Raw genomic sequence first — 13,174 nt, forward strand, 5'->3', positions numbered from 1 at the left:
TTTCCAACATTCTGAACAAAGATGACCCATTTTGTGGCAATGAAAACACTTCAGCTTGCGAACCTCACTTCCACCCTCAGCACCTTCCTATCTGGCCTGAGGTGGTGATTCTGGGCCATTACGAGCTGTTCCTTCTTGTCCTTGGCTATTTGCCTCTTTCCCGAGTTTATGGGGGGGCGGTCAAAAGGTTTTGGCTTATTCACAAGCTCAAAATAATCAGCAATTTCCGCTGCTTGCCTAGCTTTCAAAACATTCAGGTTATCTACATGAGTTCTCACTATTGAAGGAATGGAATTTTTAAATTCCTCCAAGAGAATCAACTCTTGAAGGTTCTTATATGTGGTTTCCATCTTTAATGCCCGTATCCAAAGGTCAAAATTAATTTGCTTCAAGCTCTCAAATTGTACATATGTCTGCCCAGCCAATCTCTAAGTTCCAAAACCTCTGACGGTAAGCTTCAGGGACTAACTCATACACAGCGAGAATAGCCTTTTTTGCCAACTCAATCTGCTGAAGCCTCTTCAGAAAGCATGGCATAAACTTAATGAGCTCTGCCTACCAACCTGCTTTACATAAGCAGTGTCTAGCTCTCCTTCGGTCATTTCATCTGTTTGGCTAATTTTTCAAAAGATATGAAGAATGCCTCTACATCCCTTTCCTCAAACTTAGGAAGAGTTTGTATAAATTTAAGCAGCTTTTCACTGGGTCCTGGGCTGAATTCAGATTCTTCCTGACCCAAATTCTTGCTGAAGTCAAAACCACCCATTTGTCTTTGTTCCATCTCTCTTAACCTAAATTCCCTCTCTTCTCTTTCACTCTGAAATGCTCTCTCTTTCTCCCTTTCCTCTTTTTCCAATTCAAGTTTTCTTATTGCTATTTCTTTTTCCTGCTCAAGTCTTTTCATTTTGAATTGAATTTTGGCTAATTCCACTGTATCATTCTGACTTACTACCTTCTTGTTCCTCGTCTTCTTCTTCTTCTAATTCCTGATGTTGGGCTATTGGGTCAGTTATCACTGCTTTTTTGACACCTGATTTCAATTCTAACCCCAATTTTTCCGCCAGTTCTTTTAGTTTATTCTTAGTTCAAGTTATCAAGTCACTGAAGGAAACATTCTACTTTCCCAGAAACTCTGCTGCAACTGCTAATGCCATTCTGATGGTATAGACCATATCTTATTATACAAGAAACCTGGTTCCTCTTACTTTTTTTCATAATTAGCGTTAGATTTGGATTCTGACAATCGAATTTCCAATTAATATGATCCCAGACACGAGAGCAATTATGATGCCAGGCGCAAGACGCCAACTTATATGTTATCCCAGAGACGAGTAATTAATATGACTCCAAACGCGTACCCCCCAATTTCCGATCCCCAGATGAGCCGCCCAATTAATAGGTTACGACTGCGGCGGGAGCAACGCACTGTCAATTCAGTCCTGTCACTCCAAAGGTCGCAGCATATTATCAACGTTTTCCCACCCAAACGGAAAACAATCAAATTAAACACTCTAGTAACCCGGAGAATAAAACAGACTAATCCAGGTATCTTTAGACAACAACAAATTAACTATTTATTAAAAACCATATCTTAAACACTATTAAGATAATTCTATGTCTAAAGATCTTATAACTTCTTATTTTAATATAACTCCCCATTCACAGAGAGTCAAAAATAATAGTAGTTAACCGGTTTTTAAAAATTGGTGTTTTTAAAAATTAGCCGTTTCTTAAGAATAAATAAATAAATACGTCTTTGTGGGTTACGCTCCTGATGGATGAGATCTTCTAATGTGAAAATAATCAAAGGCCATTCGAAGTCTTCATTTGGATTTGATGAAGCAGTCTGATTCTTTCACACATTCAAACTCTTTGGCTGCAGCAGGCATCAAACACCAGCGAATTCCAGAAAAATACAATCAGTCAAGAGAGATTCGAATTTGAAGCAAATAGTTTTTGGCCCATAGCTCCTTGTAGAATTTCTGCTAAGAGAGAATGGACAGCTCTTTTCTCTTCAGGACGCTTCGCTGGTTAATCTGGTTCAGACCGGTTTTTTCCAGCTTTACACACAGTCAAATCGAAACATTATATCATGTGACCTCTCTCTCCTGCTATTGCCTAGGGTAACAAGTGCAGCAGTGGCACACTGTGGCAGAAATCTAAAACTTCTCTCCCTGTCTTAAAGGCACACTGTTTATAACAGAGTCTTAAAGGCACACTGTTCTAATCCGATGAGAAAAATAATACAAGTCCGTGACATCCAAGTCAGGATGGTGTGTGGCTTGGTGGTGTTCCCATGCATCTGTTGCCCTTGTCCTTCTAGGTGGTAGAGGTCATGGGTTTGGTAGGTGCTGTCAAACAAATCTTGGTAAGTTGCTGCAATGTATCTTGTAGATGGTACGCACTGCTGCCACTGTTTGCCGGTGGTGGAGAGAGTGAATGTTAAAGATAATGGATGGGGTGCCAATCAAGTGGGCTGGATGGTGTTGAGCTTCTTGAGTGTTGCTGGAGCTGCACCTATCCAGGCAAGTGGAAAGTATTCCATCACACTCCTTACTTCTGCCTTGTAGATGGTGGACAGGCATGGGGAGTCAGCAGGTGATTTACTCACGGCAGAATTCCCAGCCTCTGACCTGCTCTATTTAAAAAAATTCATTTATGGGGTGTGGGTGTCGCTGGCTCGGCCAGCATTTATTGCCCAGCCCTAATTGTCCTTGAACTGAGTGGCTAGCTAGGCCATTTCTGAGGCCATTTTAAGAGTCAACCACATCACTGTGGGTCTGGAGTCACATGTAGGCCAGACCAGGTAAGGATGGCAGGTTTCCTTCCCTAAAGGACATTAATCAACCAGATGGATTTCGACAACAATTGACAATGGTTTCATGGTCATTATTAGACTAGCTTTTTTTAATTCTAGATTTATTAATTGAATTCAAATGTCACCATCTGCTGTGGTGGGATTTGAACCCATGTCCCCAGAGCATTAGCCTGGGCTTTGGATTACTAGTCCAGTGACATTACCACTACATCACCACCTCCCCTGTTGCCACAGTGCTTATGTGGCTGGTCTAGTTCAGTTTCTGATCACTGGTGTTGTTCATAGTGGGGGATTCAGCGATGGCAATGCCATTGAATCTCAAGGGGAAATGGTTAGATTCTCTCTTGTTTAAGATGGTCATTGCCTGGCACTTGTGTGGCGCAAATGTTACTTGTCACTTATCAGCCCAAGCCTGGATGTTGTCCAGGTCTTGCTGCATCTAAACACGGGCTGCTTCATTGTCTGAGGAGTCGCGAATGGTGCTGAACATTGTTGTGATGGTTATGACCAGATGGCTCTGACGTATCAGTAGCATTATGCAGATGTATTTAAAAGTTACAAGATAGAGATAAGGATACAGAAAGAAAAGCCTACAGCACCTCCTCGCAATTGCAGTGTCCAACCATCTTGGAAGATGAAGGTTTTCTGTAACCATACCTGTGAGACCATTCCAATTGTTAAATGCTCTTTGTGTGAAGAAATCCTTCCTGAAATCAGTCCCCTTTCATCAGTTTGTACCTGCACACCACTTCTCTACTGATGGCAAATGATTATACTGAAATAATGCAGCAGTTCATTTACCTGTCCTACACTATCTATGATGTTATATATTTTATAAGATCAACTTTCAGTTTCCTCCCTTCAAGGCTAAACAGCTTCCGTTTCTCCAATCTTCACTCACAACTCAATCCTCCAATGCTGGAGATCATCCTTATGGTCCTTTTCGACATTGCCTCCAGAGTTTGAATATTTCCCAGTTTTCTTTAATTTCCCATGGGAATGGGTCGCTACGTCCACAAGCTGAAAATGTAGGTAAGTCCATTTCAGAAATGTGTGAATCACATGAACAACTTCTTTCCTTCTCTTTTCAACCATATTTATTTTGTGCCTTTTGATGGGTGCCACGCATTAAACACTTCTGTTATTTGGAACATGGTTTCTGCCATAGATGTCCTAATCCAGAAAGCCAGTAGGTGAAGGATAGAACTGGAGCCAATCTTTACAGACATTTATATTTCTTTACAGCCACAGTTTTAGTCTGTGTCTATTTACATGGGGCTCAAGTGAATGCCCAGTTAATACCCACCACCTGCATACAATTAAACACAATTAACACAAACTTGTCCATACCTGTGATTAGTGGTCACTTTCTGTGGCAGTAAGGTTGCTTAACACATTATTTTAAATTTAAATAAACTTGTGAAAGTTTGTTCTTCCTTCATGAAAAATACAGAATTATCAAATACAGTGCAGATGATGTCGATAACACAAGTATAATAAAAGGAGTGCTGGAGATGCACAACAGATCTGTAAACGCTACAAAAGAGAAAAACACAAGCTCATCATTCGAACTGTGAGCAAGGTTCTGACAAAGATCAACCTGAGACATTACCTGTCCTTTCACATCACAGACACTGAGATGGCTGTGCATTTCCAATTTTTACTGATAAGTTATTTGTTACTCAGCTCAGGATTTTATGAGACGTTATATTTCAAAAAAATATCCAACAAACATGAGTGCATGGTTCTCCCCATTGTTTATCGAATGAACAGTTGAGCTGCACAGGCGACGGGGGATCCAAGGTGTGATTCCAGTACATACTGAGTTAGCTGATCTCAACTGGGCCCTTAGCGCTCCAAATTACAGATGACAACATAGACCACAGTTCTACTCTCGACGAGTACACAGCAGCCCCCACTGTGTAGATTGTTTGCCTACATTACAACAGTGACTACATTTCAAAAGTACTTCATTGGTTGTAAAGCACTTTGGGACAGCCTGAGGTCATGAAAGGTGCGATATAAATACAAATAATTTCTTTCAAGGACAGGATCAGAATCAGCTGCAATGAACTGCTTCCCCACACTCACAGCCAAGGCTGGCATATGAACAATGGCCACTTGTACAAGACAGCTGGTGCCATGGAACCAAACTCCATCAAGGAATTAATTACTTAGAAGAGAAAGAAGGCAAAAAAACATAGATATGCATACACGCACACATAGGTAGCTTTTCTGATTAGGAAGCAAGACATTTTGGAGCTTTGCATGGCCAGAATACATGGAATGGTGCACCAACAATGAAGTGCATAAGGCAGAATCTTCTGTTCATTGTACCTGATCATGAAAATCCTCAAAGGAAATCCACTATACTAAATATTTTGGGGTGACTGCAGATGTGCAGAAAGCACGGACCGAGAAACATACCTGTCTTTACCCAGGAAGCCTTCAGCAGGTGTGACCGGTTAAGTTCAGGGTAATAGATGGCTGTAAAAATGTAAAAGCATAGATGTTAACATGCAACTGAATATCCTGAGTCAAGTACACCTTTAGTAGGTTATATCTGCATACACCTCTCCACACAGGAACGAAACCAACAGAAGATCACTCGACATTTAACATGAACTCCTCCTTCCCAAAAGTGAGAAGGTGAAGATCCCATGCTGTGGCACAGTTCTACATGCACCACAAACATTCGTAACGTATGAGCCCAATGGAGGCCTGGTAGTCTGCTAACCAGATGAGCATGACAGCCGAAGCTGAGGTCTCGTGCTCAGTCCATGGCCATACAAATCCATGTACCAGTAGGGGTCTCTAGACTGTTATTAGGAACCTTAGATAGATTGCAAAAAGGAAGGGGTGGTCATATTGGTGAAGCCTGAGGCAGAGAGCTGGAGCTGCCATGAACTGCTCTCACACAATTTCTAATGGGTAACAACGAAGCAGCATAGACCTGAACACTGTTCACTTGCACATACTTTCAAGCTCTTGCCTGTCCTTGTTTTTTAGTGCTGCACCCCCATCAGTACCAGAATCACGAAGACCAACCCAAAGTTGTGGTTTAGAGATGGCAATTTTAACCAAATCATCAACAGATTCAACCATGTAAAACAAGGTTTTTAAAGTGGATTCTGAGAAATTGCCCAGACAAACAGACAAAATAAAGCGTTTTGTCCATGACGCATTTCTCTCCTATCATCTTTACAGTAATATCATTAAAAGAGACTGGGTCTTAAACAGTTTGAGAACTGTGCACTTATTAAGCCAGCACATTGCTCTTAATAGATGACCTGGCTATAGACTGTTGCAACAAGACATGCTTTAGTAGGTCAACATTTGCAATTGGAAAGTTTTTGGTGTTGATCCTTACACGGGGCATTTCCTGACAGATACTATTACACTTAAACAGGAATATTGTCACCTTTTGGCTGAAGACCAGCCATATCTCTCTGAACCTGCTGTGGGTGACAGTTCTATTTTCTTGTGTGAAACTCCCTTATTTGATTTCCTTTATCCGGAGCTAATTTTGAAAAGAATCGAAGAGGGGTGAAGAAGTTCAGACAGGTTTCTGGGGGACAGAATGCTTGTACTCTCTGAAGTTCAGATGCCAGCAGTTACAGTTGGTCTTAACACCCCCGAGTTAGGGAGGAAAATATAGATCACAGATCTCAGTGTAAGTGCAATAACCTTCTCCTGGTTCATCACTTCTAACGGGTCCATTGAGACGGAGACAAACAACCCAAGACTCTATGAAGGGTAGACTGAACTTATATAAGCTTGTGTTACAGATACTGATCCAGGTTCAGTATTATTAAGAGAGTAGTACTGCGTCCTGCATTATTTTTGCACTAGATGTGGTGTAAATGAAAAGTTCTGCAATCAAATCATATCTGCTGCACTGACCTTTCTATAACTGATCAATTTTTACTATTAATAAACCTAATTAAATTTGTTAATAGCCTGTGTCACAAGATCTGATGGAGTATTTATTCTACCAATGTCTGATGTCTAGCAGAACAAAATAGAGCTTGAGTCAATTCCAGTGAAGAAAAAATGATTCTGTTGGACCCCTAGGCAATGATATGACCAGATAATGGTAGGGAATATGGGATTAATGTAGGATTAGTATAAATGGGTGGCTGATGGTCGGCACAGACTCGGTGCGCTGAAGGGCCTGTTTTGGTGCTGTATCTCTCTATGACTCTCTATAATGTGTGCATGAAGACACATGTTGGAGTGTAAAGATGGAGGACTCATTTACAGGAAGTGCATATGAGAAATATATCACAAATGAAACATATATCCATCGCCCACTCGAAGCTTTGCTCCTTCATTCTGCTCTCCCACCCAGTGATACCCACACTTTAGTCCCGGGTGTGGCTTCTGCCTGGAACCCCGAGTTGTACTAATTAGGCCATTCCTTGGAATTGAGAGTGCTCGTTTCCCAAATCCTGAATTTCTAGTTATTCTATAGTCATCTCTTAAGTTCATTGCTGTAAGGGGTCAGACCTTGTTACTAAAGCAGCAGACACTATTTGATTTTGACACCGAGTTCCAAAATGGAAAGTGCAACACTTGCCACACTGTCATTCTCTATCGATGAAAATAAAGAGAGTTTTTTTTAAACTGCCCAGCATTCCCCTTAAACGAGATTACACATCAGGGTTCCTCAAATCAGTTTAACTCCCAACATGTGCCTAAATGCATCACCATATATATATGTGTATCGGCTGGAGTTTAGAAGTGTAAGAGGTGACTTGATCGAAACATACAAGATACTGAGGGATCTTGACAGGGTGGATGTGGAAAGGATGTTTCCTCTTGTGGGAGAATCTAGGAGGAAGGGTCACTGTTTCAAAATAAGGGGTACCCATTTAAGACAGAGATAAGGAGAAATTCTCTCTCTCAGTGGGTCGTGAGTCTTTGGAACTCTCTTCCTCAAAAGGCAGTGGAAACAGAGTTTTTGAATATTTTTAAGGCGGAGGTAGATAGATTTTTGATAAGCAAGGAGGTGAAAGGTTATTGGGAGTAGGTGGGAATGTGGAGTTGAGGTTCCAATCAAATCAGCCATGATCTTATTGAATGGCGGAGCAGGCTGGAGGGGCAGAGTGGCTTACTCCTGCTTCTAATTCATAATTTGTATGTAAGTTGGCAGCTCCTGTCGTAAAGCTGGAAAATATGATCCAAATAGACCATACGGCCCCTTGGATCTAAAGCCTCACTCTTGCTAGAATGCCTAAGTACACCAGATGCCAGATCCAGTTTAATCATTAAAGATATTTGAGAAGGCTATGTGTATTCATGTCACAAACTTAAACAAACGAAAGAGAACTTACGCTCCGCTGTCTTTAGGACGGGAAATCCTAGATAAAAGCTAAACTCCACCAGGTTCAGTATCCTCAACAAGTCGCTCACATCTGAGCCATTCAGGAAGCCTCTCGGACTGTTGATCGCGAAGGTTATATTGACAGGACCTTGCCGCAATCCTCCAAAATTCTCTACTGCGTGGGTAACGTTTACAACCTGATAGATGTGAAACCAAATAAAATTAATAGGATATCAGAGAGACCAGAGTGTTACAGCAGTGCTGGGAAATTAAGTATGGGACATGCTAAATCCTACCCAGATGGATAACAATGTTTTGGAGCTTCCCATTCCTTAATGGGTATCTATGATGTCAGGAAAACCCTACATGCTAAATGCGAAATATTAATTTCATCAGTTGGAAACTTACATTAAACTTACACTAGGAAAAATCCTACAAGCTAACTTTTAAAAAACTAACTGCCAAGATGGCCACTGCAATTTACATTTGAAACATCAGGAGATTGAACTAGAGATGAAAAGTCAAACAAAGCCCAGCCAGAACAATGCTTTGGCTAACTGAGTAGATTAGCCAGATGATTCTCGTTAGCAAGCCATTCAAAGTCATCCTGGCCTGTAGAACATTGAATTTCAGAGAAGATTCCAGAAAAAAACTCATTAAAGACAAAGTGGTTTGATAGAACCATGTGACTGCTTATGCAGCTCTGAAAAAACTGTAAGTTTTGTCACACAGGCAGCAGACAGGCAGTAACTGAAAAGACAGCAACAGAGCAGGCTCTCTCTCTCCCCAGAAAATACAAAGAGAAGATCCGGCTGTGACTGTGAACCCCACCCCCACCCCAGGACTACACACCACTACAGCCAGCAACCAGAGGAAGAGAATCAACCACCCATTCTGCCTTCAGGAGCTCTGAGAAAAGCAAGCCAATCATTGTGTACATAGCCCATCGAGGACTTTAAGACTACAACTTCAGCTGAGGACTATTGGACTACATTCTGTATTTAAATTTCATTTATTCCAGACTTTAATCCAACCACCAAATCTGTTTCCCTTTGTAATCTACTTGTGTGTGTGTGTGACTCTCATGTGAATGTGCGCGTGAATGTGCAGCATATTTTTGGTATTTTAAATCGGGTTAGAAACATAGAAAATAGAAGCAGGAGTAGGCCATTCAGCCCTTCGAGCCTGCTCCACCATTCATTATGATCATGGCTGATCATCCAACTCAGTAGCCTGTTCCCGCTTTCGCCCCATACACTTTGATTCCTTTAGACCCAAGAGCTCTATCTAATTCCTTCTTGAAAACATACAATGTTTTGGCCTCAACTACTTTCTGTGGTAGCAAATTCCACAGGCTCACCACTCTCTGGGTAAAGAAATTTCTCCTCATCACAGTCCTGAAAGGTTTACCCCGTATCCTTAGACTATGACCCCTGGTTCTGGACTCCCCCACCATCGGGAACATCCTTCCTGCATCTACCCTGTCAAGTCCTGTTAGAATTTTATAAGTTTCTATGAGATCCCCCCTCACTCTTCTGAACTCCTGTGAATATAATCCTAACCAACTCAATCTCTCATCATACGTCAGTCCCACTACCCCAGGAATCAGTCTGGTAAACCTTCGCTGCACTCCCTCTATAGCAAGAACATCCTTCCTCAGATAAGGAGACCAAAACTGCACACAATATTCCAGGTGTGGCCTCACCAAGCCCCTGTATAATTGCAGCAAGACATCCCTGCTCCTATACTCAAATCCTCTCGCTATGAAGGCCAACATACCATTTGCCTTTTATACCGCCTGTTACACCTGCATGCTTACCTTCAGCGACTGGTGTACGAGAACACCCAGGTCTCGCTGCATATTCCCCTCTCTGTTCATAGCCGTTCAGATAATAATCTGCCTTCTTGTTTTTGCTACCAAAGTGGATAACCTCACATTTATTCACATTATGCTGCATCTGCCATGCATTAGCCCACTCACTCAACTTGTCCAAATCACCCTGAAGCCTCTCTGCATTCTCCTCACAACTCACCCTCCCACTCAGTTTTGTGTCATCTGCAAATTTGGAGATATTACATTTAGTTCCCTCATCTAAATCATTAATGTATATTGTGAATAGCTGGGGTCCTAGCACTGTTCCCTGCAGTACCCCACTAGTCACTGTCTGCCATTCAGAAAAAGACCCATTTATCCCTACTCTTTGTTTCCTGTCCACCAACCAATTTTCTATCCATCGCAATACACTACGCCCAATCCCATGAGCTTTAATTTTACATGCTAATCTCTTATGTGGGACTTTGTTGAAAGCCTTCTGAAAGTCCAAATAAACCACATCCACTGGCTCCCCCTCATCAACTCTACTAGTTACATCCTCGAAGAATTCTAGTAGATTTGTCAAGCATGATTTCCCTTTCGTAAATCCACACTGACACTGCCCGATTCTACCACTGTTCTCTAAGTGCTCTGCTATAAAATCTTTGATAATGGACTCTCGAATTTTCCTCACTACCGACGTCAGGCTGACTGGGCTATAATTCTCTGCTTTCTCTCTACCTCCCTTTTTAAATAGTGGGGTTACATTAGCTATGCTCCAATCTGTAGGAACTGTTCCAGAGTCTATATAGTCTTGGAAGATGACCACCAATGCATCCACTATTTCTAGGGCCACTTCCTTAAGTACTCTGGGATGCAAACCATCAGGCCCTGGGGATTTATCGGCCTTCAATCCCATCAAGGGTTAATAAACTTAACTCTTTCTTGCTTAAACTCAAGAAAACCTGTCTAATTGGTTCTTTTGCAATTACATTAAAGGAACAAGGTCAAACAATCACAGAGGTGGTAAGCACAACCACTGTTTTAAAAAATGAATAAACCCTATTGCGATCAAACAAGAGGCCAAAGAGGAGACTGAGACCCCCTCCTCACCTGGCCGTAACAATGAAGACCTCTTCTTGCTAGACAGTGGTTTTATGAATGAAGTTAATTGGAGCAGGAACTATCCCAAATAGGTTGCTTAAAATTGAGATTTGCATCCCACTCCAACTGTACTATATTTAAAGGACTTTCATCTAAACTTACCAATAGAAAGGGACTGTATCTGTGCATTATTGCTATCCAACAGGGAATACCAAACAGCACACAGGCACATTTGCAATTTTTACCCCTGAGGTGTTGATACATATATTCAGACGAGAGAGAGTTGCCTAATTAACACACAAAATCACCCTCCCCAGGTGCAGACATCTAGTCTTCTTAGGCAGTCCCTCTGGAACGACTTTCTTCCACTCCAGGGCTGCGGGTCCTTTGGTGACTGAATAGTCCAATTCTGGATCCGCACACTGCCACAGGTGGGGCAGGTGGTGTTTGGTGAGGCGAGTGAATGGGAAGCTAGAATTTACATGCGCTCCTTTCGCAGTTTGCACTTGGTCGCTACCTGGGCACGTCGACATTGTTCGAACTGGCTGGCACCTTCACAGATGCTTCGTCTCAATTTTGGGTGGTCTCGGGCAAGAGATTCCCATGAATCAGTGGAGATGTCACATTTTTGCAGGGAGGCTTTAAGGACATCTTTGTAGCGTTTCCTCTGCCCTCCTGGTAGCCTCTTGCCATATGAGAGCTCGGAGTAGAAAGCTTGTTTTGAGAGTCTTGTGTCAGGCATGTGGATGATATGGTCCACCAAACGTAATTGACTAGCCATGGCCAGTGTCTCGATACTGGGGATGTTGACCTGAGAGAGGACACGGATATTGGAGTGCCTGTCCTGCCACTGAATTTGCAGGATCTTGCGGAGATTCCGCTGGGGATATCTCTCTAGGGTTTTTAGATGTCTGCTGTGCAGCACCCACGTTTCCGAAGCAAACAGGAGGGCAAGTGACACTGCGGCCCTGTAGACCATGAGCTTGGTGCCAGGTTTGAGGTCTTGGTCGTCAAACACCTCTTTTCCTCAGGCGACCAAAGGCTGCCCTGGTACACTGGAGGCAAAACTGAGTTTCATCATCGATGTCTGCCCTTGCTGAGAGGAGGCTCCCAAGGTATGAGAAGTGATCCGCATTGTCCAGTGGTTCGCCGTTGATCTTGATAGTCGGCGGGGGGGCAGTGTTGCGCTGTTAGTTTAAGCAGCCTCTGTCTGCTGAGACAAACCCCCCATCCTCTGACCTTACCTCGTGAGCTCTGGTAAAGACCTGGATAAGACCTGGGTGTGTTTTTTCTCTCAAATCTGGCTTCAAATTCCTGTCTTCAATGGACAGCAAGATCACGTTTCCGCGCTGGACTACATTGGAAAAATGTAAGACTCTGCTTCTGTCTATAATCTGCTGACCTTTTCTGTTTTTCTGATCTCTGTGAGCTGTGGAAAAGATCTGGAAAAATCAAGATCTAGATCTTCTTTGAAACTTAACTTCAAATTTCTGGACTTACCTCAACATCAAGAAGATGCTTTTGATCTGGACTACACTGGTTATAATGTAAGACCCAACTTTGTCTCTGAATTGCTGTTCTGTTGTGATATTTAAAGTAACTTTGATCAGTTTACAGCCCTTCCCCCACCACTGCTGTGATTGTGAGACTTCAGCCTCCTGATGAGCCTGTAACTGGCCACTGGTTATACTGGTTTTTCTTTTTTTTTTATTTCCAAAATATACTTTATTCATAAAAACCTGTGAAAAATACATTGCCAAACAGTTTCAGACAGCACCAAGTCAAAAATACAAACAGTGCAAAGGCGGTCCGTTTGCTTCATTACAATCATGAGTTGCCTCACAACCCTTCCATTTCATTTGTCATGCCATTAACATTTTTACATTTTACAGCAAATGAAAATTTTTCCGATACAGTTCGAGGGGTTTCCCATGGATCCAGCCCCTCAGTTCAGCTTGGTGGGGGGACCTTACACTGTGGTCTTTCCCCATTGAGCCTTTGCTGCGGCTGCCCCAAGCTTTAGTGCGTCCCTCAGCACGTAGTCCTGGACTTTGGAATGTGCCAGTCTGCAACATTCGGTCGTGGCCAACTCTTTGCGCTGGAAGACCAGCAA

General features: G+C 42.4%; 1 protein-coding gene across 5 annotated transcripts in view; it reads right to left on the minus strand.

Moving 5' to 3' along the window:
* si:ch211-1e14.1 (UPF0606 protein KIAA1549) overlaps positions 1 to 13,174 on the minus strand; it is a 405,473-nt gene that overhangs the window by 141,014 nt on the left and 251,285 nt on the right. For all 5 annotated transcript variants that reach the window (XM_068051054.1, XM_068051057.1, XM_068051053.1 and 2 more), the window contains 2 exons: positions 8,155 to 8,341; positions 5,246 to 5,305 (listed from right to left, as the gene is read on the minus strand). In XM_068051054.1, the coding sequence (XP_067907155.1) occupies positions 5,246 to 5,305; positions 8,155 to 8,341 (247 nt within the window). The remainder of the gene's footprint in view (positions 1 to 5,245; positions 5,306 to 8,154; positions 8,342 to 13,174) is intronic.

Source organism: Heterodontus francisci, chromosome 18 (assembly GCF_036365525.1).
Source record: "Heterodontus francisci isolate sHetFra1 chromosome 18, sHetFra1.hap1, whole genome shotgun sequence".
NCBI lineage: Eukaryota > Metazoa > Chordata > Chondrichthyes > Heterodontiformes > Heterodontidae > Heterodontus > Heterodontus francisci.